A 26071-nucleotide genomic window follows, 5' to 3' on the forward strand; every position below is an offset into this window, starting at 1 on the left:
CACGGCGGTTGGAACCAACAATCTCAAATTTGGAGTCATCAGACCAAAGGACAGATTTCCACCGGTCTAATATCCATTGCTCGTGTTTCTTGGCCCAATCAAGTCTCTTCTTATTGGTGTCCTTTAGTAGTGGTTTCTTTGCAGTAATTCAACCATGAAGGCCTGATTCACGCAGTCTCTGAACAGTTGATGTTGTGATGTGTCTGTTGATTGAACTCTGGAAGCATTTATTTGGGTTGCAATTTCTGAGACTGGTAAATCTAGTGAATTTATCCACTGCAGCAGAGGTAACTCTGGGTCTTTCTTTCCTGTGTCGGTCCTCGTGCGAGCCAGTTTCATCATAGCGCATGATGGTTTTTGCGACTGTATTTACTTTTTTTTTTAAGTTCTTGAAATGTTCAGGATTGACTGACCTTCATGTCTGAAAGTAATGGATGGTCGTTTTTATTTGCTTTTTTGAGCTGTTCTTGCCATAATATGAACTTGGTATTTTACCAAATAGGGCTATCTTCTGTATACCAACCCTACCTTGTCAAAACACTGATTGTCTCAAATGCGTTAAGAAGGAAAGAAATTCCACAAATTATATTTCAATAAGGCACACCTGTTAATTGAAATGCATTCCAAGTGACTACCTCATGAAGCTGGTTGAGAGAATGCCAAGAGTGTGCAAAGCTTTCATCAAGGTAAAGGGTGGCTACTTTGAAGAATCTCAAATCTCAAATATATTTTGATTTCTTTAACACTTTTTTGGTTACTACATGATTCCATATGTGTTATTTCCAAGTGTTGATGTCTTCACTATTATTCTACAATGCAGAAAATAGTAAAACAAATAATGAAAAACCCTTGAATGAGCATGTGTGTCCAAACTTTTGACTGGTACTATACATATACTGTAGGTAGGGGTAAAGTGACTAGGCAACAGGATAGAATATAAACAGTAGCAGCAGAGTATGTGATGAGTCAAAAGGGTCAGTGCAGATAGTCCTTCCGTCATCTACCTATCTGCTCTCTCCATCTCTCTTTGGGATCTGACTGTAGCAGTTGTACTGTTCTTTGTCTGTCTGGAACTGTCCTTTATGTCCTCTCTGTGTAGCTGCTATATGTCTGTGACTCTGTTCAACTAGAAAGGCCTTATGTAAAACGCTATAGTTCACTCAGTACAATAATCCTATAGATGGAGGGAAACAGGAGGAAGAAAGAATGTTTGATGAACGATGATAAAATAAAGGAGAATGGAACAGAAAGGCAGATAGATAGAAAGAGAGAGAGATACAGAGAGAGAGAGAGAGGAATCTGTTGACTGATTCTCTGGCCAGGGTATAAAGGACTGAGCTGGGTGATGGACAGGTCATTAATTATTGATCCATGGTTAATGGATTATTTGATTGGATTGATCATTGATTTATGACTCTTAGATGAGAGGAACATGTTTTGTTCTTGCCGATGCTGTGTGTGTGTGTTACGCATCTCCTTTTCATTCCCATCCAATCTGGATGTGATAGGTCACACTGCATCATATGCCTCTCTCTCTCTCCCTATACACAGTCCAGGGTCCAGAGCTACACAATTGTTCCATCTGGAAATGCTCCAACATCCAATAATCTTTTTACATATCTATGTTCGTTGCCAGGGCTGCAGTATTCTCAGATCTGTACTTTCAGCCTTTACTATGATGGCAAAACATCAGTATCTAGTTTTAACAGATCTGTGTTTTTGGCCAGAGCTACATCTAGTTTTAATTTCTTTTGGCTGTTGGTTTTATGGTAGGTACGTCTCCATCCTGCATCATTCATACAGTCAATACATTATTTATATAGAGAGAATGATTTATTTCAGCTTTATTTCTTTCATCACATTCCCAGTGGGTCAGAAGTTTACATACACTCAATTAGTATTTGGTAGCATTGTCTTTAAATTGTTTAACTTGGGTCAAACATTTTGGGTAGCCTTCCACAAGCTTCCCACAATAAGTTGGGTGAATTTTGGCCCATTCCTCCTGACAGAGCTGGTGTAACTGAGTCAGGTTTGTAGGCCTCCTTGCTCACACATGCTTTTTCAGTTCTGCCCACACATTTTCTATAGGATTGAGGTCAGGGCTTTGTGATGGCCACTCCAATACCTTGACTGTGTTGTCCTTAAGCCATTTTGCCACAACTTTGGAAGTATGCTTGGGGTCATTGTCCATTTGGAAGACCCATTTGCGACCAAGCATTAACTTCCTGACTGATGTCTTGTGATGTTGCTTCAATATATCCACATAATTTTCCCTCTTCAGGATGCCATCTATTTTGTGAAGTGCACCAGTCCCTCCTGCAGCAAAGCACCCCCACAACATGATGCTGCCACCCCTGTGCTTCACGGTTGGGATGGTGTTCTTCAGCCTGCAAGACTCCCCTTTATCTTCCAAACATAACGATGGTCAGTATGGCCAAACATAAATTTTTGTTTCATCATATTTCTCCAAAAAGTATGATCTTTGTCCCCATGTGCAGTTGCAAACCGAAGTCTGGCTTTTTTATGGCGGTAAAGGAGTAGTGGTTTCTTCCTTGCTGAGCAGACTTTCAGGTTATATCGATATAGGACTCATTTTACTGTGGATATAGATAGGTCCTTTGCTGTTGTTCTGGGATTGATTTGCACTTTTCGCACCAAAGTACGTTCATCTCTAGGAGACAGAACGCGTCTCCTTCCTGAGCGATATGACGGCTGTGTGGTCCCATGGGGTTTATACTTGCGTACTATTGTTTGTACAGATGAACGTGGTACCTTCAGGCGTTTAGAAATTGCTCCCAAGGATGAACCAGACATGTGGAGGTCTACCATTTTTTTCTGAGGTCTTGGCTGATTTCATTTGATTTTCCCATGATGTCAAGCAAAGAGGCACTGAGTTTGAAGGTAGGCCTTGAAATATATCCACAGGTACACCTCCAATTGATTCAAATGATGTCAATTAGCCTATCAGAAGCTTCTAAATACTGCTTGTGTAAAAGTATAAAAGTATTTGGTTTTAAATATACTTAAGCATCAAAAGTAAAAGTATAAATCATTTAAAATTCCTTAAATTGAGCAAACCAGACAGCATAATTTTCTTGTTTTTATTTATTTATGGATAGCCAGGGGCTATCTCCAACACTCAGACATCATTTCCAAACAAAGTATGTATGTTTATTGAGTCCGCCAGATCAGAGGTAGTATGGATGACCACGGATGTTCTCTTGATAAGTGTGTGAATTGGACCATTTTCCTGTCCTGCTAAGCATTCAAATTGTAACAAGTAATTTTGAGTGTCAGAGAAAATATTTAGGAATGTAGTGAAGTAGAAGTAAAAGTTGTTAAAAATATAAAATGGTAAAGAACAGATACTTTACTTTTAGTATTTTCACATAAGTACTTTACACCACTGTGTGTGTGTGTGTGTGTGTGTGTGTGTGTGTGTGTGTGTGTGTGTGTGTGTGTACAGTATTTCCCGTCATTAAGGCAGGATAGCAATTATAGGAGTTGATCTACAAAATTATGAATATACCCTTCACACAGATGCAATTAAGAGTCTCGGAATATATTAGCCTACCCTACCTACTGTAGCAGAAGTACAGATGTCTATCTGTGAGCCTCCTTCACTAAAGCCTTGTTCACATTGACAGTTTGAAGTGACTCAAATAAAAAAAATAAAAAAACAGATTTGAATCTGTGCTTTTTCCTGCAGTCTGAACAGCCAAAAAGCACATGGAATCTGATATTTCAAGCCACATACAAATCTGATTTCTGGTCATGCAATTCATATCTGAATGGTCAAATCTAATTTATTTGCCCTCAAGTGTTTTTTAGATTCTTATTTGGCATATTGTGTTGCCTGTTAGCTATTATATTGACAGTTTGACAAGAACATGTGGAAGCTAACTAGCTTTTTATTGTTTACAAACTAATTAGTGCATGTGCTGGAAAGCTAAACAGCTACTTAGCTAGCTAGCTAGTTGACTGCTGTGGCTAGCCAAAACGGAGTTGTTTTAAAGGTTGGACCATATGATAAACTCTATGTGACCAGGGACAATGAAAGGAGAGGATAGGAGATGAGAGAAGAGGAGAGGATAGGGGGAGAGAGGAGAGGAGAGAACAGCAGAGGAGTAGAAAATTAAGCTGTCACCTCAGTCTATAGCACAGACATAATCACAAATAACATGCATGTTAACCACTCAAAGCGTGACCAACATGTCTAACAGAAATGACAGGCGGGAACAAAGATGTGTCTGTGTCATAATTGTGACCCAAGCCCTGCTCAGATAATCCCTACCGACAACGTAGCGCTGCTGCAAATGTACATTGTCCCAGGGCCGTTGGCAGTCATAATGTAAGTAACCTCATTTATGTACCTCTTACTCCCCCTGAATGCCTCTGTCAATCCCCTGAATGCCTCTGTCAATTCTACTCTTACTCCCCTGAATGCCTCTGAATGCCTCCTACAATCCTATTGTATGCAGTTATCATGTGCCTATGAACCTGAGATCTACTGTTTGAACTGAGGCGGTTTGCCCTAGTAGGAAGTCCAATGTAGCTCACCCTACACTATCAGCTCAAAAATAAATATCATGTCTACCTTTGATAAACCTCCCAGTAAAGCAATACAAATTAACAAAAGATGTTCAGCACGCTTATAGGGAAGGGCATTCAACTTACGCAAATGACTGATGATTGGCTGAGAGAAATTGATAATAAAAAGACTGTGGGAGCTGTTTTTTAGACTTCAGTGCAGCTTTTGACATTATCAATCATAATCTGCTGTTGGAAAAAACTATGTGTTATGGCTTTACATCCCCTGCTATATTGTGGATTGAGAGTTACATTTCTAATAGAACACAGAGGGTGTTCTTTAATGGAAGCCTCTCCAACATAATCTAGTTAGTTAGGCATTACCCAGGGCAGCTGTCTAGGCCCCTTACTTTTTTCAATCTTTACCAATGACCTATGGCCTACTAATGACCTAATGACCTATATGCTGGTGTCTCAAAACAAGCGAAATCACTGCAACACTTAACAAAGAGCTGTAGTCAGTTTCAGAATGGGTGGCCAGCAGTAAGATAGTCCTAAATATTTTTTAAAAACTAAAAGCATTGTATTTGGAACAAATCATTCACTAAACCCTAAACCTGAAATAAATAGTGTAATGAATAATGTGGAAATTGAGCAAGTTGAGGAGACTAAACTGCTTGGAGTAACCCTGGATTGTAAACTGTCATGGCCAAAACATATTGATGCAACAGTAGCTAAGATGGGGAGAGGTCTGTCCATAATAAAGCACTACTCTGCCTTCTTATCTCTATCAACAAGGCAGGCCCTAATTTTGTCTCACCTGGACTGCTATCCAGTCGTGTGGTCAGGTGCCACAAAGAGAGACTTAACAACTGGCCTAGAACAGGGCAGCCCAGCTGGCCCTTAAATGTACACTGAGAGCTAACATTAATAATATACATATCAATACACCTTAGGGAACAGTAGGGACTGTGAAGAGACACACATAGGCAAGGACACATGCATGCACATGCACACATGATATCATACGCACTACACACACATGGATTTTGGCTGTAGATATGTGTTAGTAGAGTATTGGCCAGAAGGCACACACTTAATGTTTAGTGAAATGTGTTTAAAATTGTATAACTGCCTTCATTTTGCTCAACCCCAGGAACAGTAGCGGGATCCATAATAAATACCCCAAAAATATAATACAAATCCCTGAAATCATTTTTTTTTCATTTAGCTTTTTTCATTTCAACATTAAATTACTTCACCAATCAGGGCGGATATAGAAGGGCGATCTTTGGTTGTTTACATGCGCAATGGACAGACAAGTGTAGGGTGCGAGATACCACTGACATTTTGCGGGTGGGGAGAGAGCGAGAGAGGGTGGAGGAGCAGGTTTAGCTTGAAAGAAAAGGGAAAGGGAGATACCTAGTCAGTTGTACAAGTGAAAGCACTGGCCATTTTGTTATGACATGCATTATCTGAATTAGGCCCATAGAATTATACCTACCGAGGAGTGGCTTCTATGGATGTACTTTGAATGTCTTTGAACTTCAGATATTTGGCTTAATGTTGGACCAGAGCTAACCAGCTGGCTAACAAATTGTGTGTGCAGAAGGGCACCAGAATAAAAAAATATTTAGTGACGAGACGTCAACTTGTCAGAGTGTGTGTGTCTGGGGATGGCTACTCGCAGGTGTAATGAACACGATGGGAGACAGAGCTTGTTTCAAGCGCAGGGCGCAGCAGGTGTTTATTGTAAAGGACCACAGGAGGAGGCAGGTAGCTGGGTCCAGGGGCAGTCAGAAGGTCATACACAGGGGTCCAAAAGGGCAACAGTACAGGCAGGGAATAGGATAATAACGTCTTCCGGGAGATCAGGCAATAGGTAGATAACAGGAAATCCGACAGGCTAAGGTACAGGCAGGGAATAGGCTAATAACGTCATCCAGGAGATCAGGCTATAGGTTGATAACAGGAAATCCGACAGGCTAAGGTACAGGCAGGGAATAGGCTAATAACGTCATCCAGGAGATCAGGCTATAGGTTGATAACAGGAAATCCGACAGGCTAAGGTACAGGCAGGGAATAGGCTAATAACGTCATCCAGGAGATCAGGCTATAGGTTGATAACAGGAAATCCGACAGGCTAAGGTACAGGCAGGGAATAGGTTGATAACAGGAAATCCGACAGGCTAAGGTACAGGCAGGGAAAAGGCAAAAGGCGTCATTAGTGAGGCAGGCAAAAACGATCATACACGGGAGGATTAAATCACAGGAAAAACCAGCTCAGAAAGACGTGTGTCACAAAACAAACAATACCTCACAGTGATGGGGTGCAAAGAACTGAACCAAATAGTGTGTGATAATGGCATACAGGTGTGTGAACAGGTGATCAGAATTAAGGTGATTGGGATCTGAAGAGTGAGCTGTGTTCAGGGGATCTAGGTATTTGAGAGTGTAAGCTGGAAAGTGAGCTGTGTTCTGGGGATATACATGTTTGAGAGTTGGAAGCATACTTTACAGCAGGGAGCAGAGGCAGACTGAGGTGTGTGTGTACTGTAGGTGTACCGTATAATGTAAAATAAAACATCTAATTTGAGTGTACCGCAGAAAAATAGTGATTCATGTACAGGAGCTGTCAGCAGTGTTCTGGCACTATACACACTATTATTTGTATATACACTGCTCAAAAAAATAAAGGGAACACTAAAATAACACATCCTAGATCTGAATGAATGAAATATTCTTATTAAATACTTTTTTCTTTACATAGTTGAATGTGCTGACAATAAAATCACACAAAAATTATCAATGGAAATCAAATTTATCAACCCATGGAGGTCTGGATTTGGAGTCACACTCAAAATTAAAGTGTAAAACCACACTACAGGCTGATCCAACTTTGATGTAATGTCCTTAAAACAAGTCAAAATGAGGCTCAGTAGTGTGTGTGGCTTCCACGTACGTGCCTGTTTGACCTCCCTACAACGCCTGGGCATGCTCCTGATGAGGTGGCGGATGGTCTCCTGAGAGATCTCCTCCCAGACCTGGACTAAAGCATCCGCCAACTCCTGGACAGTCTGTGGTGCAGCGGGGTGGATGGAGCGAGACATGATGTCCCAGATGTGCTCAATTGGATTCAGGTCTGGGGAACGGGCTGGCCAGTCCATAGCATCAATGCCTTCCTCTTGCAGGAACTGCTGACACACTCCAGCCACATGAGGTCTAGCATTGTCTTGCATTAGGAGGAACCCAGGGCCAACCGCACCAGCATATGGTCTCACAAGGGGTCTGAGGATCTCATCTCGGTACCTAAAGGCACTCAGGCTACCTCTGGCGAGCACATGGAGGGCTGTGCGGCCCCCCAAAGAAATGCCACCCCACACCATGACTGACCCACCGCCAAACCGGTCATGCTGGAGGATGTTGCAGGCAGCAGAACGTTCTCCACGGCATCTCCAGACTCTGTCACGTCTGTCGCATGTGCTCAGTGTGAACCTGCTTTCATCTGTGAAGAGCACAGGGCGCCAGTGGCAAATTTGCCAATCTTGGTGTTCTCTGGCAAATGCCAAACGTCCTGCACGGTGTTGGGCTGTAAGCACAACCCCCACCTGTGGATGTCAGGCCCTCATACCACCCTCATGGAGTCTGTTTCTGACCGTTTGAGCAGACGGCCTGCTGGAGGTCATTTTGCAGGGCTCTGGCAGTGCTCCTCCTTGCACAAAGGCGGAGGTAGCGGTCCTGCTGCTGGGTTGTTGCCCTCCTACGGCCTCCTCCACGTCTCCTGATGTACTGGCCTGTCTCCTGGTAGCGCCTCCATGCTCTGCACACTACGCTGACAGACACAGCAAACCTTCTTGACACAGCTCGCATTGATGTGCCATCCTGGATGAGCTGCACTACCTGAGCCACTTGTGTGGGTTGTAGACTCCGTCTCATGCTACCACTAGAGTGAAAGCATCGCCAGCATTCAAAAGTGACCAAAACATCAGCCAGGAAGCATAGGAACTGAGAAGTGGTCTGTGGTCACCACCTGCAGAACCACTCCTTTATTGGGGGTGTCTTGCTAATTGCCTATAATTTCCACCTGTTGTCTATTCCATTTGCACAACAGCATGTGAAATTTATTGTCAATCAGTTTTGCTTCCTAAGTGGACAGTTTGATTTCACAGAAGTGTGATTGACTTGGAGTTACATTGTGTTGTTTAAGTGTTCCCTTAATCTTTTTGAGCAGTATATATATATATATATATATATATATATATATATATATATATATATATATATATATATATATATATATGACATGGGGGGGGATTATGTGTTTGTATATTTTTTATTGCTTGGTATTACTGCACTATTTGAGCTAGAAACACAAGCCTTTCACTGCACCTGTGATAACATCTGAAAATCTGTGTCTGCAATCAATAAACTTTCATTTGGATTTGATTTTGAACAAACGGCACACACACACGCATACACGCACACCACCCTGGTTCAACATAATTTCTCAGACAGACGAGAGAGGTGTGAGGAGGTGCTTAGGAGACAGATACAAACAAACAAGCACGCACATTGTTTGGAGAATTGGCAGTGGGAGATAAGCCTCCTGCTTGTTGGACTGACTGAGCTTGCAAACTTCTTCAGGCTAGGGTCTATTTTTCTCAATTTCCGCCTGACTGACGTGCCCAAAGTAAACTGCCTGTTGCTCAGGCCCTGAAACCAGGATATGCATATAATTGGTACCATCGGAAAAAGAAAACACTCTGAAGTTTGTAGAAATGTTAAGATAATGTAGGAGACTATAACACAATAGATATGGTAGGAGAAATCCCAACCGGAATTGTTTTTTTTGCGAGAGCCCATGCTCTTCCAATGGAACGTATAGGAAAAAAAAAAAATCTAGCTCCCAGTGTGCAATTCCTATGGCTTCCACTAGGCGTCAGTAGTCTTTGTTCAAGGTTTCAGGCTTGTTTCTTCCAAAACGAGGAAGAATAATGAGTTTTAGTACAGGGACTCCAACCAATGTAGGTATTTTCAGCAGCCTCTCATTAGCTTAGCATACTAACTTGAGTGTCAAAGAAATCCATGGGTAGATGTTAAAGCCCCAAACCAACTTGAAGTTATTTCTGTCCAAGTTCTATCACCATATTATTATGTGGCCAGATTTGCTCAATCACTTCAATGGACACATTTCTGCTGATGTTCCACTTGGGAGAGATGCCTAGCTCAGAGGAAGGTGATTTGACTTTACCAAGCGTGGCCATATGCTAAGTGATTACTTTCCAAAACCCGGACTCAAAAATATCATAATTTCTCTCTTCTGAGGGCTTTCACATTCACTCCCTCACTCACTCACTCACTCACTCACTCACTCACTCACTCACTCACTCACTCACTCACTCACTCACTCAAATGTATATGCACACACTCACTCACACACACACACACACACAAACATGCAAGTGTACACACTCACTCACACACACTCAAGTGCACAAAAATACACACATACATCCACATACAGTACACACACACCTTTTTATAACTCTGCATGTCCAGCCTCTAAAGATTAGTGTCACTTTGACATTTTCACTGCTCTAATGTTACCTGAACACAAACACCCCCTCTCTACTACTCCCTCCCTCCCTTTGTGTTGTCCTCCATCACCACCCCTCCTTCCCTCCCTCCTGCCTTTCTCTTTTCCTTGGCTCAAGCATATTACTGAGGAAATTGGGGCCGATGGAGTCTGTCACTGTATGACCTAGAGCTTACAGAAGAAAATGAGAGAGAATAAGAAAGAGGGGGAAGAGGGGAGGGAAGCAGAGACGGGTGCGGAAGTGTAGAGGAAACAGGCAGAGGTAATGGGAAGAGGAGCGGGAAACAGGGGAACAGAATGGGCAGAAATGGAGAAAGGGGCACAGAGAGAGAGGGAATGCAAAAGAGAGGGAGAGAGAGACTCAAATTAAATTCCCATCATGTCAGGGTAGAGCAGGATTCAGTAGTGTTTATTGGCAGCTCCGAGCCTCAGGGAAATTACATTCTGCTGCAGAGCGTGAACACACTGACACACCCCCACCCACACACCAACACACCCACACATAGACAGCTGTTTGTGTCCTAAGGGGTGGCCACTGAGAAAACCCACTCACGTCAAGTCACTCTAGACGCATGACTGGGTGTGTGTGTGAGGGGGTGGGCGGGTGAGAAGTTTTTGATTGTATCCTAAGCTGGCCTATGTCTTCTCTCTTAGATCAAGATCAACCACACCCACACAAGTCTGCTTTAACGTAGTGACATGAAGATCTAATGTAGCGTTATGAAGGTTTAACGTAGTGTTATGAAGGATGAAATTGTCCCACTCCACCCTGCAGCTTTCCATAAACCCCACTGAGGACAGAACATCTGGAGTTGACATCTGCGACAGCATAAATAACATCTCTCTTTCCCACTTTCTACACCTTCTCTCTTTATCTCTCTCTCCATCTCTATCTCTCCACAAATGTTCTCTCTCTGTCCCTCTGTCTCTCTCTCTCTTTCGCTCTCTCTCTCTATAGGATCATGGTGAGAGTGCAGCAGGTACAGTGGAGGATGATGGGAAGTCGAGTTTCTTCTGTCAGCTGTGTGAGAAACAGTACCTGAGACACCAAGAGTATGACAATCACATCAACTCCTACGACCACGCACACAGACAGGTAACAAACACACACAAAAACAAAAACACGCAAAACCTCCCCTCTCCTCACACACACACAAACCAAGTCTTCCAGTCTCATCCTACACAGAGAAACTTAAAATAAACATAAAGCTGTTGCTTAGTTGTCATTGTTCTGAACATGAATTACAGCAGCCCAGAGTTAAGGCTCGTTATCGCCAGCGGCAAAGACATGAAACGAGCTATAGGAGCGGCAGAGAGACTTTAGCCATGGGCATTGTACCCACACATACACACACACACACATACGCACACACACACACACACACATAAAGACACACACCAGTTTCCGAGCTGTAATGTAGAGACTAGTTAATGTAGCCTATTTGTGCTGGCTGTTCTGTTTGTGATTCAGAGGCTGCCGCTATAAAGACACGTCTGTTCTTCTTTTAACATCCTTTCAGGAAAAAAGACACGTCCGTTCTTCCTTGTCAGGGGTAGTGAAATAAACATGTTGGGATTGTATAACACTACAAAAACACGTTGCACACTGATTCCGTGCTGTTGTTCTTTTATGCCGCGACCATTTGTGGTAGATGGTGGCATTCTGTATCGCACCACACTATCACAAGGAGGGTTAGCATGCTGATCTATCGGTAGTCTAAACTGTGGCAATTAATGGGGGTGTTTTCAGTCTGAGAGTCTCCTCTGGCACTAGAGTCCTGCATCAGACAACAACAACAAAAACTGTCGGTGGTCCTGGAGTTAAGAGAGAACTTGGATAAATACAATGGGGAAATTTCACTTGACATGTGGACTGAAGATTTTCCCCAAAAAAATCTTGGTGGGCTTTTGGTTTCTCTTCCTCTAAAAACAGAAATAAATAATTCTAAATAACAAACTGGCTTTATTTACAAATTAGTAAGAATGTCTCACCCATGTTCAAGAATGGCTTTTTTCCAAATGATTCAGATTACAATCGCTCACTTTCAGTTTTTTTAAACAAAATAATCTCCAAAATATCATTATTTTTTAAACAAAGTGATTTTTATTATTATTATTAACCATGCATTATTATTATTATATAAAAGCCCCTTAGATATTCTCACAGACCAGATTTGCCCTAATGGAAAATACCCCTTAGATATTAATTTAGAATCCTCCAATCATCTAAATGTAATTCTTGGCGGAGAGTCATGTCATTGGCGAGAGTCAGGCGGTATTGGTAGAGTTGAAGAGGGCAAGGAACGAGATGGAGTCACAATCCATGCCAGGCAATCATGCAGATGATTATTTAAAATACATTTTAGTTGCAACAAGTTCGATCGGGTTTAAATCAGGAAACCTACATGTAGAGATTTTAAAAAATATTTGTAGATATACTGTAGGCCTACCGTAGGTGACATGAGCCGAACTAGTGTTGAGTACTGTGCTGTTAAAAGTGTTGTAGGTCTTGTTTATTGAAATGTATTTTACTACATAAAGGTCTACTTACTGTGCTGGCGTCTTGACCCAGTTTGTGCCCTCATTTGCATTGCAAACCATAACGAAATACTATGGGAATAAATGGAAGAGGCAAGTGGAAGGTGGGGGAAAGTAAGGAACTCCTCTGTTGGCCCTGGAGGCCTTTTGAAAACATGTTTTCACCGTGGGATTTTGGTTTCTCTCCATCTAAAAACAGGGAGAGAAAACAAGCGTAGCAGGCTGTTCTGCAAACAACGTTTCTAGGATGGGCTATTAGCAGGACAATAGTCTCTTCAACCATTAGAAAAGGTAGTAGTTCGACCTCTGTAGGTGTGACCCCCCCACAACTTACAATGTATTAAGTACTCTAAAGTTTGACGTTTCTAACTCCAAACCTCATGAAACCACAAAACGTGGGATCAACCGTACAGTATTTGTGCTTTCCTTAATACCGGTCCACACAAGTTTCTTCAACTGTCTTCTGATGATGATTAGAGCGATGTTGATTGCCTTTGCCGATCAATGATCATCTTCAACCATCAGTGAATCCATCTTACCGAGACTGAAACCAGATTTGCCCCAACAAAAAAATGCATCAAGCCCTACAAATATATACATTTATCATTAACCCTGCATTGTAATTGTAATGCAGGTGTTTATTTTGTTATGGATCCAAAACGAATTACTATGGGAATAAATGTCACTGAATGACATGTGGTCAACTATTTCAGCACCGTTTCGCGCTGCTCTGAGACCAGCATGGGGACTGGTCTTGATAAATTAGTCAATGAGATAAAAAAAAAATTAAAAAAGCAAGAGAACACACATGGTTAATGTTCAGATTTTATTTTATAATAATAATGAATAATAAATAATAATAATTATTATATATATATATATATATATCATTATACCATTTAAAAGTTTGGGATCACTTATAAATGTCCTTGTTTTTGAAAGAAAAGCCATTTTTTTGTCCATTAAAATAACATCAAATTGTTCAGAAATACAGTGTAGATATTGTTAATGTTGTAAATGACTATTGTAGCTGGAAACGGCTGATTTTTTATGGAATTGGCCAGACACTGGACAGAGGAAATCTGCCAAGAAGCATCCCGGAGTTGCCTCTTCACTGTTGAAGTTGAGTCATTACCCTTCCTCTCCACTCCTTACCTCTTATTTTCTAGTGCTTTTTTCCATGCCTATGGTGCTGGAGGGAATAGCAGCTGTTTTACGGGATCCTGACCAAATGTGCTATTTTGTGTGGTTTTTTTGCGCTGATCTTAACTTCTTCTGTACATAATGTTTCCGCCATCATTTCCTATGACTGAAGAGAGATTTCGGACATCAGAACAACGATCACTAACATCAATTTGGATGAGGATTTCTACTTCAATGAGTCGGGTCGAATGACATACTGCTCATCCCGGACCAGGCCCAAATCCCGACACTCAAAAATGGAAAAGGCGGTGCTATAAAGGCCAGCGTGCGGGATGCCTGACAAGACAACATCGGCGAGTGGGTAAACCACCTCTTCCCTCGAACCAGCAATCACTGGAGAATAAACTGGAGGAGCTCCTTTCAAGACGATCTTATCAACGTGATCTGAAGAACTGTAATATCCTATGTTTCTCTGAGTTGTGGCTGAACAAGGACATGGAAAATTTAAATCTAGCTGTTTTTTCTATACATCGGAAGGACAGAACGGCAGCGTGGGATAAACTCGGGGGGGGGGGGGGGGTGTCTTTGTTAACAAGAGCTGGTGTGTGGTCTCTAATACTAAGGAGGTCACGAGGTTCTGCTCGCATTAGTTAGAATATCTGTAGATGATACTATTTACCGAGAGAATTTTCATCTATCATTTTCATAGCCCTCTACTTACCACCACAAACCAATGCTGGCACTAAGTCCGCACTCAACGAGCTGTATAGGGCCCTAAGCAAACACGAAAATTCTCACCCAGAGGTGTCGCTCCTAGTGGCCAATGATTTTAATGCAGGAAAAATGAAATTCGTCTTACCTTATGTCTACCAACATTTCACCTGTGCAACTAGAGGCGGAAAAACTCTAAATCACCTTTACTCCACACACAGAGACACATACAAACTCACCCTCCATTTGGCAAATCTGACCATAACTATATCCTCCTGATTCCTACTTACAAACTAAAATACACTGAGCTAAAGTCTAGAGCGGGACACTAATCCAGATGCATATAAAAAATCCTGCTACGCCCTCGGACAAACCATCAAACAGGCAAAGCATCAATTCAGGACTAAGATCAAATCCTACTATACTAGCTCTGACGCTCGTCGGATGTGATAGGGCTTGCAAACTATCATGGATTACAAAGGGAAACCCAGCCATGAGCTGCCTAGTGACCCAAGCCTACCACACGAGCTAAGAATACGTGAGAATGCTGTTCATTGACTGCAGTTCAGCATTGAAGACCATAGTGCCTTCAAGCTCATCACTAAGCTAAGGACCATGGGACTGAACACCTTCCCCTGCAACTGGATCCTGGACTTCCTGACCCCAGATGGTGAAGGTAGGCAACAACATCCACCACGCTGACCCTCAACACAGGGCCCCACACGACACCAACACCATAATTAAGATTGCCAACGGCACAACGCTGGTAGGCCTGATCACCGACAACGATGACACAACCTATAGGGAGGAGGTCAGTGTGGTGCCGAGACAACAACCTCTCCCTCAATGTCAGCAAGACAAAGGAGCTGATCGTGGACTACAAGAAACGGAGGGGCGAGCACGCCCCCATTCACATTGAATGGGCTGTAGTGGATTGGGTCGAGAGCTTCAAGTTCCTCGGTGTCCACCACACTAAGGACCTATCATGGTCCAAACACACCAATACAGTCGTAAAGAGGGCACAACTACGCCATTTCTCCCTCAGGAGGCTGAACAAATTTTGGCATGGGCTCTCAAATCCTCAAAACAATTATACAGCTGCCAGATTGAGAGGGTCTTGACTAGCTGCATCACCGCTTGGTACGGGAACTGCTTGGCATCCGACCGTAAGGCGCAACAGAGTGTAGTGCATACGACCCAGTACATTACTGGGGCCGAGCCTGCCATCCAGGTCCACTATAGCAGGCGGTGTCAGAGCAAGGCCATACAAATTGTCAAAGAATTCAGCCACCCAAGTCATAGACTGTTCTCTCTGTTACCGCATGGCAAGCGCTACTGAAGCTCCAAGTTTGGGACCAAAAGGCTATTGATCCGCTTCTAACCCTCAAACAATAAGACTGCGGAACATGCTACTTGGACTATTTGCATTGGCTACCTTTCACCTCCTCTATGCATACTCACTGGACTATACCCACACACTCACACACACTACACTGACACTCCAACACACACATACACAAGCACATGCATATTGACGCCACATACACACACACTCACTCAGACACACTTTCACGCTCTTCACATACGCTGCTGCTACTCTGTTTATTATCTATCCTGCGTGCCTAGTCACTTTTACCTCTACCTACAGTGCCTTCAGGAAGAATTCATACCCCTTGACTTATTCCACATTTTGTTGTGCTACAGCCTGAATTTAAAATGGATTAAATATGTTTTTGTGTCCCTCATCTACACACAATAACCCATATGACAAAATGAACATGTTTTTTAGCAGTGTTTGCAAATATCTCATTAACATAAGTATTCACACCCCTGAGTCAATGCATGTTTGAATCACCTTTATCAGCGATTACAGCTGTGAGTCTTTCTGGGTAAGTCTCTAAGAGTTTAGCACACCTGGATTGTACAATAGTTGCCCATTATTCTTTTCAAAATTCTTCAAGCTCTGTCAAATTCATTTTCAAGCCTTGTTATAGATTTTCAAGCAGATTTAAGTCAAAACTGTAACTAGGCCACTCAGGCCTAGTTACAGGTCTTCCTGGTAAGCAACGCCAATGTAGATTTGTGTTTTAGGTTATTGTCCTGCTGAAAGCTGCATTCATCTCCAAGAGTCTTGTGGAAAGCAGACTGAAGCAGGTTTTTCTCTAGGATTTTACCTGTGCTTAGCTCCATTCTGTTTCTTTTTCATCCTAAAAAACATCCCAGTCCTTAACGATTATGCAGTCACCACTATGCTTAAAAATATGGAAAGTAATGTGATGTGTTGGATTTGCCCCAAACATAACGGTTTGTATTCAGGACATAAAGTTAATTTCTTTGCCAGATTTCTTGCAGTTTTACTTTAGTGCCTTATTGCAAACGGGATGCATGTTTTGGAATATTTTTATTCTGTACGGGCTTCCTTCTCACTCTGTCATTTAGATTAGTATTGTGGAGTAACTACAATGTTGTTGATCCATCCTCAGTTTTTCTCCTTTTACAGCCATTAAACACTAACTGTTTTAAAGTCATCGTTGGCCTCATGGTGAAATCCCTGAGCGGTTTCCTTCCTATCCAGCAACTGAGTTAGGAAGGACACCTGTATCGTTGTAGTGACTGGGTGTATTGATACACCATCCAAAGTGTAATTAATAACTTCACCATGCTCAAAGGGATATTCAATGTCTGGTTTTCTTTTACCCATCTACCAATAGATGTCCTTCTTTGCAAGGCATTGAAAACCTCCCTGGTCTTTGTGGTTGAATCTGGGTTTGAAATTCATTGCTCGACTGAGGGACCTTACAGATAATTGTACGTGTGAGTCATTCAAAAATCATGTTAAACACTATAGTCCATGCAAGTTATTATGTGACTTGTTAAGCACATTTTTTACTCCTGGACTTCTTTAGGCTTGCCATAACAAAGGGGTTGAATACTTATTAACTGAAGACATATTTGCATTTAAGCTTTTAATAAATGTAATTAGATTAGATTTGTTTCTTACTTTTTAACTATGCATTGCTGGGAAAGGGCTCTTAAGCATTCCACTGTAATGTCTACACCTGTTGTATTCGGTGCATGTGACAAATACAATTTTTCCTTCTATTCCCTCTTCACTCCTCTACTCTCGGGTGGTCCAGTCACTGACAGATCCGCTCCCTCTATGATTGACATAAGTCCTGTCACACACACACACATTCTTCTACAACTAACCTTGTGGAGAATCTTATTTTCCCTAACCCTAACCCAACCCTAGCTCCTAACCCTGGCCCTAAAACTAACCCTAGCTCCTAACCCTAACCTTAAACCTAATTCTAACCCTAATTCTAACCTTAACCCTAAACCGCCTAGAAATAGCATTTGACCTTGTGGGGACTAACAAATGTCCGCAGTTGGTCAAGTGCTTGTTTGTTTACTATTCTTGTGGGGAGTTCTGGTCCAACAAGTATAGTTAATCATGTCCTCATACACACGAATAGAGAGTTATGTATTATGTATGCATCTGAGTAGGAATATGATTAACATTTCTCACATACCAGCATTTGGCATCAAAGACTCAAAGCTCCTTACTGTACGCTACCTACACGCACACGTACGCAGGCACGCACACATGAATACACCAGTGTAGACATGCACGCATGCACTCAAACACACATAAACCCCCACACACACACGCGCGCACGCGCACGCACACACACACACACACACACACACACACACACACACACACAGAGCAGTAGAGCACATCAAAGTCGTCTACAGTGAGCTGACAGTGGGATGTTAAGTAGTGAGTGATAACACACAGAAACACTCGTTTGTGTTCTGCTCACTACAGATTAACCTGAAAACTGTCAACGTGTGTGTGTGTGTTCCTGGATTAGCAGGATGAACTTATCTGACATTGATTAGCAGCCACAGGAGGTGTGATGGTGAGAGTGTGCATGAATAAATGCATGCTCATTTGAGTGTCAAGATGTGCCCTTAGGTTTTACTGTGTGTGTGATTTCATGATAGCAAGAGAGGAGAGTGAGAGGGGAGGGGTAGAAGGAGTAAGGAGGGAAGGAGAGAGAGAGGAAGACAGAAGAGAGGAGGCAAGGTTTGACTGAACGACATGTCAGGCAGAGATGCAGGAAATAATCAGATAGATAGTTAGCGGCTAGATAAAATGATGGAGACTCCTAGATGCTAAGTTAGTTGTAAATATGATCGACTAATGAGAGCGAGAGAGAGCGAGAGAAAGAGAGAGGGAGGGAGATAGGGAAAGAGGGAGGGGAGACAGCGGCAGGGTAGCCTAGTGGTTAGAGCGTTGGACTAGTAACCGAAATGGTTGCAAGTTCAAATCCCCGAGCTGACAAGGTACACATCTGTCGTTCTGCCCCTGAACAGGCAGTTAACCCACTGTTCCTAGGCTGTCATTGAAAATAAAAATGTGTTCTTAACTGACTTGCCTAGTTAAATTAAGTTAAATGAGGAGAGGAGAGAGAGAGGCTGATAGAATAGAGGAGACTGACACACACACACACACCCCATATATATATACCTTTACCTGCCAAGTGCAGATAAAGGCAGGATGAAAAATGATTAACGAAGGCAGAGAAAGAGACATGAATCACTATTTCCCTGAAAGAGCTGGCACGCCTGAAGGAGCAGACTGATGGAGAGGAGACCCACACAGTGGTCTGTTTCTCAGTACTGATGAGATGGTGCTTGCTGTGATCTTAGGAGTTCCAGGTTCCGTTCTAGAGGGTTAGATGTGAGTTCCAGGTTCAGTTCTAGACGATTCTAGGTTAGAGGGATTTTAGGGCCTTCCAATGCAGTTCCTCTAGTGCTGTTTATGCTTTATTTATCCAATCAGTGGTCTGTAGTTTCTATTAGTAACATCATCTCCCTGCCATACTCCAGTCAATGTCTTCAATGTAAGATTTCAATAAGCAGGCTTATCACTGAGATTTGCGTAATGAAGTAAGTTTCCTAAATGATCCTCTTATGATGAAGTCCATATTAATGTGACAGATGGTTGCTGGCATTTAGGCTGATGATTGAAGGGTTGGTACACTGCAGCCTGCTGAGAGATGACAATCTGACAGACTGCAACACTCATCATCATTAGGCTTATAACACTGTCAGTACTCAATCATCACCATTCTCCCTGTCATACAGTTTCTATGGCAGACCATGTAGAAACAACATGTTTCTCTCCATCAGAGTTGAATGAGTCTGTAGACACACACTTTTGATTGATAGACAATTCACACTCAGAGATGATTCTTCCCAGAGATAGAGGGAGCTGAAATAGTTTCCACACAACGCGCGCGCGCACACACACACACACACACACACACACACTCTCTGACCCTCTCCTCTCCTCCTTGTAGAGACTGAAGGAGTTGAAGCAGAGGGAGTTTGCTCGGAACGTTGCGTCTAAGTCGTGGAAGGACGACCGCAAGCAGGAGAGAGCTCTGAGACGCCTGCACCAACTAGCACTGCTACGACAACAGACACACAAGTAAGATGGTGTGTGTGTGTAGAGACCTGCTTTCCAAGCGCACTGCAGGGAAATCTCTATGATACACACAAACTGTCCACATACGCTCACGTGCATACACTCTGTCAGTTTCTCTATTCCTCAGAGTGATGGATGTAAGAGCTGGCCTAGATACTGTAAGCACAGGCTGAGTTAATATAACATGAACACTCACAGTAAACTGCATAATATGGACAGTGTTTCACATGTTCACAATTTTATATTTATTCTGTTCTCTGCTATCCTCTCGTCTCCACCTCTCCTCTCTTTTGCACCAGGGTACCAGGCCAGGTTGTTAGGTTCCAAGGGACAGTGAGAGCTGAGATCCAGCATTCAGAGAGACACTGTGGAGAGAGAGACTACAAACCAGGGGACCACTATGTCCCCTTGACCCAAACAGGGTTAATCCAAACCACAGGGAACTCCCAGCGACCCGCTGTTATCCTACCTCCAACCCAGCCCCAGACCATCCCGCTCAGCCTCCAGGGAAAGGACTCCCCCCATCTCCAGACCAAGCCTCTCTCCCCCTCCCAGCCCCAGCAGCCAGAGGATCCTACCCACATACCCATCTTCCCTGGAGGGCCCTTCCAAGTCTCCCCACCCCTAGCCTTGCTTTCCAGATGTGGATCTTCTCTGGAGGATCCCCAGCCTCGCCTGAACAACTCTCCCCAGGACCCTGCCTTTCCGTGGGGCAGAGACAGAGGAAGGGTGGGGGTCTCCTTCTGTTTCTCCAGGAGGGGCCCAAGACTAGAGCCATCTGCCTCCGTCTTCTCAGACCAGCAAGAGGAGGAGGGGAGAGGAGGAGGAGGAGGGCAGATGAAGGAGAAGGGAAGGGGAGGAGATGAACTATGGCTGCGTCACCCAGACAACCTGTTAGTAGGGCTACCAACCAACAGCCTTCACCCCGGAAACAAGACAGAACCCCCAGGTGGGGAAGAGGGGGAGGAGAGAAGAGAGAAGAGAGGAGGGGAGGAGAGAGACAGGTTCTCTGCTAGCCATGACCCAGGCTGTCCTACCCACAATGCCAGACTGAGAGAAACAGACCAGAGCCCTGTACACGGGACAGCAGATAAGAGGGAGGAGGGGGAAGAGAGGGAGGAGAGGAACAGGGGTACAGAGCACAGACAAGAGGGCCATGAGGTGAATCAGACTCCTATGTCTGACTCCTATCTCCATGTGGTTGCCAGAGACGGATCCACCCGTCTGAGATGGCCAGCAGAACTGCTGCAGTTTACCACAGCCAAACCCCACCTTTCCTACAGCTGTAAGCCCACACACTGGCAACGCCACACCAACCCACTACACTGTAACCCTGAACACAACCACAACCACTGTCAAACCAAGTCACGCTGTAACCACTCAGCAAGCCAGCAGGAGACAGAGAAACACACAGAGGAGTCCGACTCCCTCATGTTCTCTAGCTCCCAGCCTCCTCCTCAGGACACAGAAAATGTAGAATCCAATACAGATCTATATACAGAGACAGGCGGGACAGATGAGGGAGCCAAACACTCATCATCCTGTCACGTTGTGGAGAAGACAGAAGCACATGGAGTGACAGCAGCCTTCCAGGCAGAAGCAACAGTGCCAGGGAGTGGAGGTGAATCTGGGTTCAGATGGCACCACCCCCTCTTCGGGAATGGTGACCCCCTTCGCGGTGACAACACGCACACAAACCCCCACAATCCCCAAAGAGGCAGATTAGGAGGACATGTGAGACAGGAGAGAGATCGAGCCGTCAGAACCCCCAGGCCTAAATTAGAGGCTGTCATCCAGCCTTGCGCTGCCATTTGTGTGTGTGCAAGCGAGGTTAGATGTGTGTGTACGCACACTGCCAGCTCACGCACACACTCCGTGGGCGGTTCAGTAAGCACTTCGACAGATGTGTCATGCCGAAATTTAAACGACAGCACAAAGAAGAAGAGGAGGAGAGGGGAAAGGCATAATGGGACTTCAAACGAGTGCGAGGGAGAGCGGCAGCGTCTTAGGAGCGTCATAACCTCTGTTTCCACCTGGTGGGGCGGAAAGAGGAGATGTGACGGAGACAGAGGGGGAGAAGGAGAAATAGAGCGGGAGAGAGAGACGGGTGGAAAGAGGAGAAGAAAGGCAGGGGGGAAGAGGAGGAGGGGGAAGAGGAGGAGGGGCGGGACTCTGTGCCTGCTGGGGGAGTGTGACTCGGAGTCTGTGCCCTGCTCTGACAGACAGAGGCCTCACAGGAGTCACAGTAGAGACCAACATCACTATAACTATAACTCTGCCTCCCCGTTCAAACCAGCACCAAGAGTCACAGAGAGGACAGAGTACTACAGCACAGAGTCTCAGCTGTATAGAGAGATAGAGAGAGAGAGATATGGAGAGGTGGAGAGAGGAGAAAGGCAGGGATGGCCTTTCTACTGGAGTTCAGACTCCTCTCTGTGTTCTACTTCCGGGTCGCCCTGGGAAAAGGCTCACAACCTCCCAGTGGCATATGGTGGTCTCCACGGTTGCAGCGGGGGCTACCCAGTCTACAGTCGCCATGCCAACATCCATGGTAGCAATATTTCCTGTACTCCAGTGAGGAAGAGTAAATACATCCACAGAAACAGGAAATACATGAGTAGGAAGTGGTCAGAGAGTGAGGAGTGGGAAAGAACAGAGACTGGAAGGAGGCAGAGCTGGGATGGAGGGAGTAGAGGCTGTCGGGAAAGTGGTAGGGAGAGAGGGAACAGAGATTGGGGGAGTAGGAGGCAGGGTTGGGTAAGCAGGTTATCCAGCCCTGGAGGAGTCAGTGGAGGGGGCTGGCAGGGGTATCTCTCGACCCCCAGTCACAGAACTCTGGAGGGTTTCAGGGGATGGAGGTCTAGTCCTAGGGAGGGAGAAGTCTGGAACAGAGGACCAGTAGACTCAAGCCCAGACAGATGTACCTGGGGCAGCCGTGACAGTTGGGAGGACAGGGGGACATACTGCAGGGAGAACAGATACATCTGGGATGACAACTGGGAGAGACAGAGGTCCACTGAAGGTAGAGAGAGCTGGAGCAGTTGGGAAAAGGGATCACGACCTAGCCCCAGCCCCAGACCTGATAGTTTTAGCTGGGACTGGGCAACCAGATGCCCTGACCATAGACACAGCCGCAGTCCTGGTTCCCAGTCTGTTCCCAGTGTGCAGGTTACCAGATGCCCCATCTCCAGCCCCTGGCCTGATTCTAGCCCTGACTGGCTGCACCGACAGCCCAGTCCTGGCTTCTGTAGCAGCAGCACCAGTGTGTCAGACCTGAGTGGGGGATGGAGTAGCTTTAGTACTCACTCAAGAATCAACCTGATTGGGAGAAAAACAACAGGAGTGCCCAGGCGAGCACCATGTCCCTCACCCACCAAGGAGAAACACCAAGCCTCCAGCCTTAAACCTACTCCTCCTCGACCTCTGCCCAGCACTGATACCACCCATCCACAGGACAGGAGCCCCAACCCCACAGCACAGCCTGCATGTCTCTCAGACAGAGAGCCCAAAGCCCCCCCAAAGCCCAGAGAGGGGAACCCCAGCAGAACTATGCTACTGCCACTTATCGGGAAACTACCAGCAATTAGGAGAGGAACTAGGAGACGAGGGGCAGAAAGAGAGAGGGAGGGCCCTGACCAAACAGAGAAACATGACCACAACCAAGACCAGGTCCAGACACAGGACCAGGACCACAACCAAGACCAGGTCCAGACACAGGACAAGGACCACAACCAAGGGAAGGAGAGTATGAAGAATGGAGCGGTCCAAAGTGGTCGACTGTGCCCTCAACCCCTCTTGTCTCCGAGCCCTGAGAAAACTGGAGAGGACACGTCCTGTCCTTCCCTGACATCACATCCTGCTGTGACGTCATATCCTGCCCTAACCTTACCTCACAGGGGTCAGTGGTCACATGGCCCCTCCCCTCCTCTGGCTCAACAGCCAATCAGCTTCAGCGCTGAAGAGATGGGCAAGTATCGCTGTCTGCAGGAACAGGCACGAGAGCACATGCAGAGACTGCTACAGGGGACAGAGACACACACACACCATACCCCCTCTCCAGAGCCACACACACACCCCACACTCACTCATACACATGTGGCACAGACTCAAGAGAAAAACACACACTCCACTTTCCTAAATACTTCTCTAAAGCTAGACGCACACCCCGTACAAACACAGCTCTTACAGACACACTCTACCCCCAGGCTCCCCCCTCCTCATCCTCCTGTCCCCATACCACAGCCTCTAATGACCCACCCTCCTCCACCCACACAACATCATTACATTCTACAACACACAGCATTCAGTATGGCACTCTCGTCACCCTCCTCTACCTCTTCCTCTCTCGCCCCCCACACCTCACCCCCTCATCACCTGCCCCTCCTACACCTCCCTTTCCCCCATCCCCATCCCCACCTCCCTCCATTCTCCATCTCCTCTATCTTTCCCTCCATTCTACTCTCCCATCCTCCTCTACATTTCCTCCCTCCCTCCCCTGCCTTCCACCCCTCTCCCCTCACCGCTCTCCCCCCCCTCACACTGCCACCACCGAGACCACCGTATCCAGAAAGACTTTGGTCATTGAGGTTTCAACAGAAAGCATTATGATGCTCTCTGATGACATCACATAGGGTTTACAATTTATTGTTAACTCCTGGACAATAATGTCCCATACAGTATAACAATCCACTGAATTTTCAGAATTTGTGTGTGTGTGTGTGTGTATTATGTTTTTGTATGAGTGCATGCGTGTGTGTGCGCATGTGTGTGCATGTCGTCGCTGTCGGATGAAAACCTTTTAACTCCATTTTTGCCAATTTTCATGTTTATACATGTATTGGAAGCATCAACTCCACTCAATGTTCTCTGAACCTTTCATGACTTTTGGAACAAGAAAATGTATTCAACATAGCTTCTGTAGTTTCATAATTGTATGTTTCCTGTTCAAGTATGACTCAAGGGAAAACGTGCACCTGCTAAGACTAGCTGCCTTTCTCTCATCTCTTTCTTCCTCTCTGAACGTCAGGCATACTGGCTGTCTTTAGAAGTACCGTCATACTGGCTGTCTTTAGAAGTACCGCCATACTGGCTGTCTTTAGAAGTACCGTCATACTGGCTGTCTTTAGAAGTACCGTCATACTGGCTGTCTTTAGAAGTACCGTCATACTGGCTGTCTTTAGAAGTACCGTCATACTGGCTGTCTTTAGAAGTACCGTCATACTGGCTGTCTTTAGAAGTACCGTCATACTGGCTGTCTTTAGAAGTACCGTCATACTGGCTGTCTTTAGAAGTACCGTCATACTGGCTGTCTTTAGAAGTACCGCCATACTGGCTGTCTTTAGAAGTACCGTCATACTGGCTGTCTTTAGAAGTACCGTCATACTGGCTGTCTTTAGAAGTACCGTCATACTGGCTGTCTTTAGAAGTACCGTCATACTGGCTGTCTTTAGAAGTACCGTCATACTGACTGTCTTTAGAAGTACCGTCATACTGGCTGTCTTTAGAAGTACCGTCATGCTGGCTGTCTTTAGAAGTACCGTCACACTGGCTGTCTTAAGAAGTACCGTCATACTGGCTGTCTTTAGAAGTACCGTCATACTGGCTGTCTTTTGAAGTACCGTAAAACACCTGAGAGAGAGCGACAGACCGACGACAAGGCCGTGAGCAGAGCAATAGGCCCAACCCCCACTCCTACATCCGCCCAAGCCCCATTCAGCGACCAAAGAGCCATGTATCAGGTGCCCAGTATGTTCTGCTCACCCCTATTAGTCTGAGGCGTAACCACACGAAGCACAACCCTGGACACTATGGATCACAAAGCTTTTCCTATATCACGCTAGAATATCCAAGGTCTGAGGTCATCTGCCTTTGACCTAAAGAGCAGGAACCCAGACTTCACCAAAGACATCAGAAATACAGACATTGTCATCCTACAAGAAACATGGTATAGAGGAGACAGACCCACTGGTTGCCCTCTAAGTTACAGAGAACTGGTAGTCCCATCCACCAAAATACCAGGAGTGAAAAGGGGAAGAGACTCAGGGAGTATGCTA

At 44.8% G+C, this 26071-nt stretch overlaps 1 protein-coding gene across 1 annotated transcript; it reads left to right on the forward strand.

The window, feature by feature from the left end:
• Positions 1 to 7458: 7458 nt before the first annotated feature.
• LOC149984925 (uncharacterized) lies at positions 7459 to 25717 on the forward strand. The gene is made up of 4 exons (XM_090215001.1): positions 7459 to 7488; positions 11085 to 11222; positions 19891 to 20021; positions 20318 to 25717. The coding sequence occupies exons 1-4, from the start codon at positions 7459 to 7461 to the stop codon at positions 24624 to 24626; spliced, it is 4608 nt and encodes a 1535-aa protein (XP_090071127.1). The 3' UTR covers positions 24627 to 25717.
• The last annotated feature ends 354 nt before the right edge of the window (positions 25718 to 26071 follow it).

Source organism: Oncorhynchus mykiss, chromosome 2 (genome assembly GCF_057628025.1).
Source record: "Oncorhynchus mykiss isolate SJ-2025 chromosome 2, ASM5762802v1, whole genome shotgun sequence".
NCBI classification, from domain to species: Eukaryota; Metazoa; Chordata; class Actinopteri; order Salmoniformes; family Salmonidae; genus Oncorhynchus; species Oncorhynchus mykiss.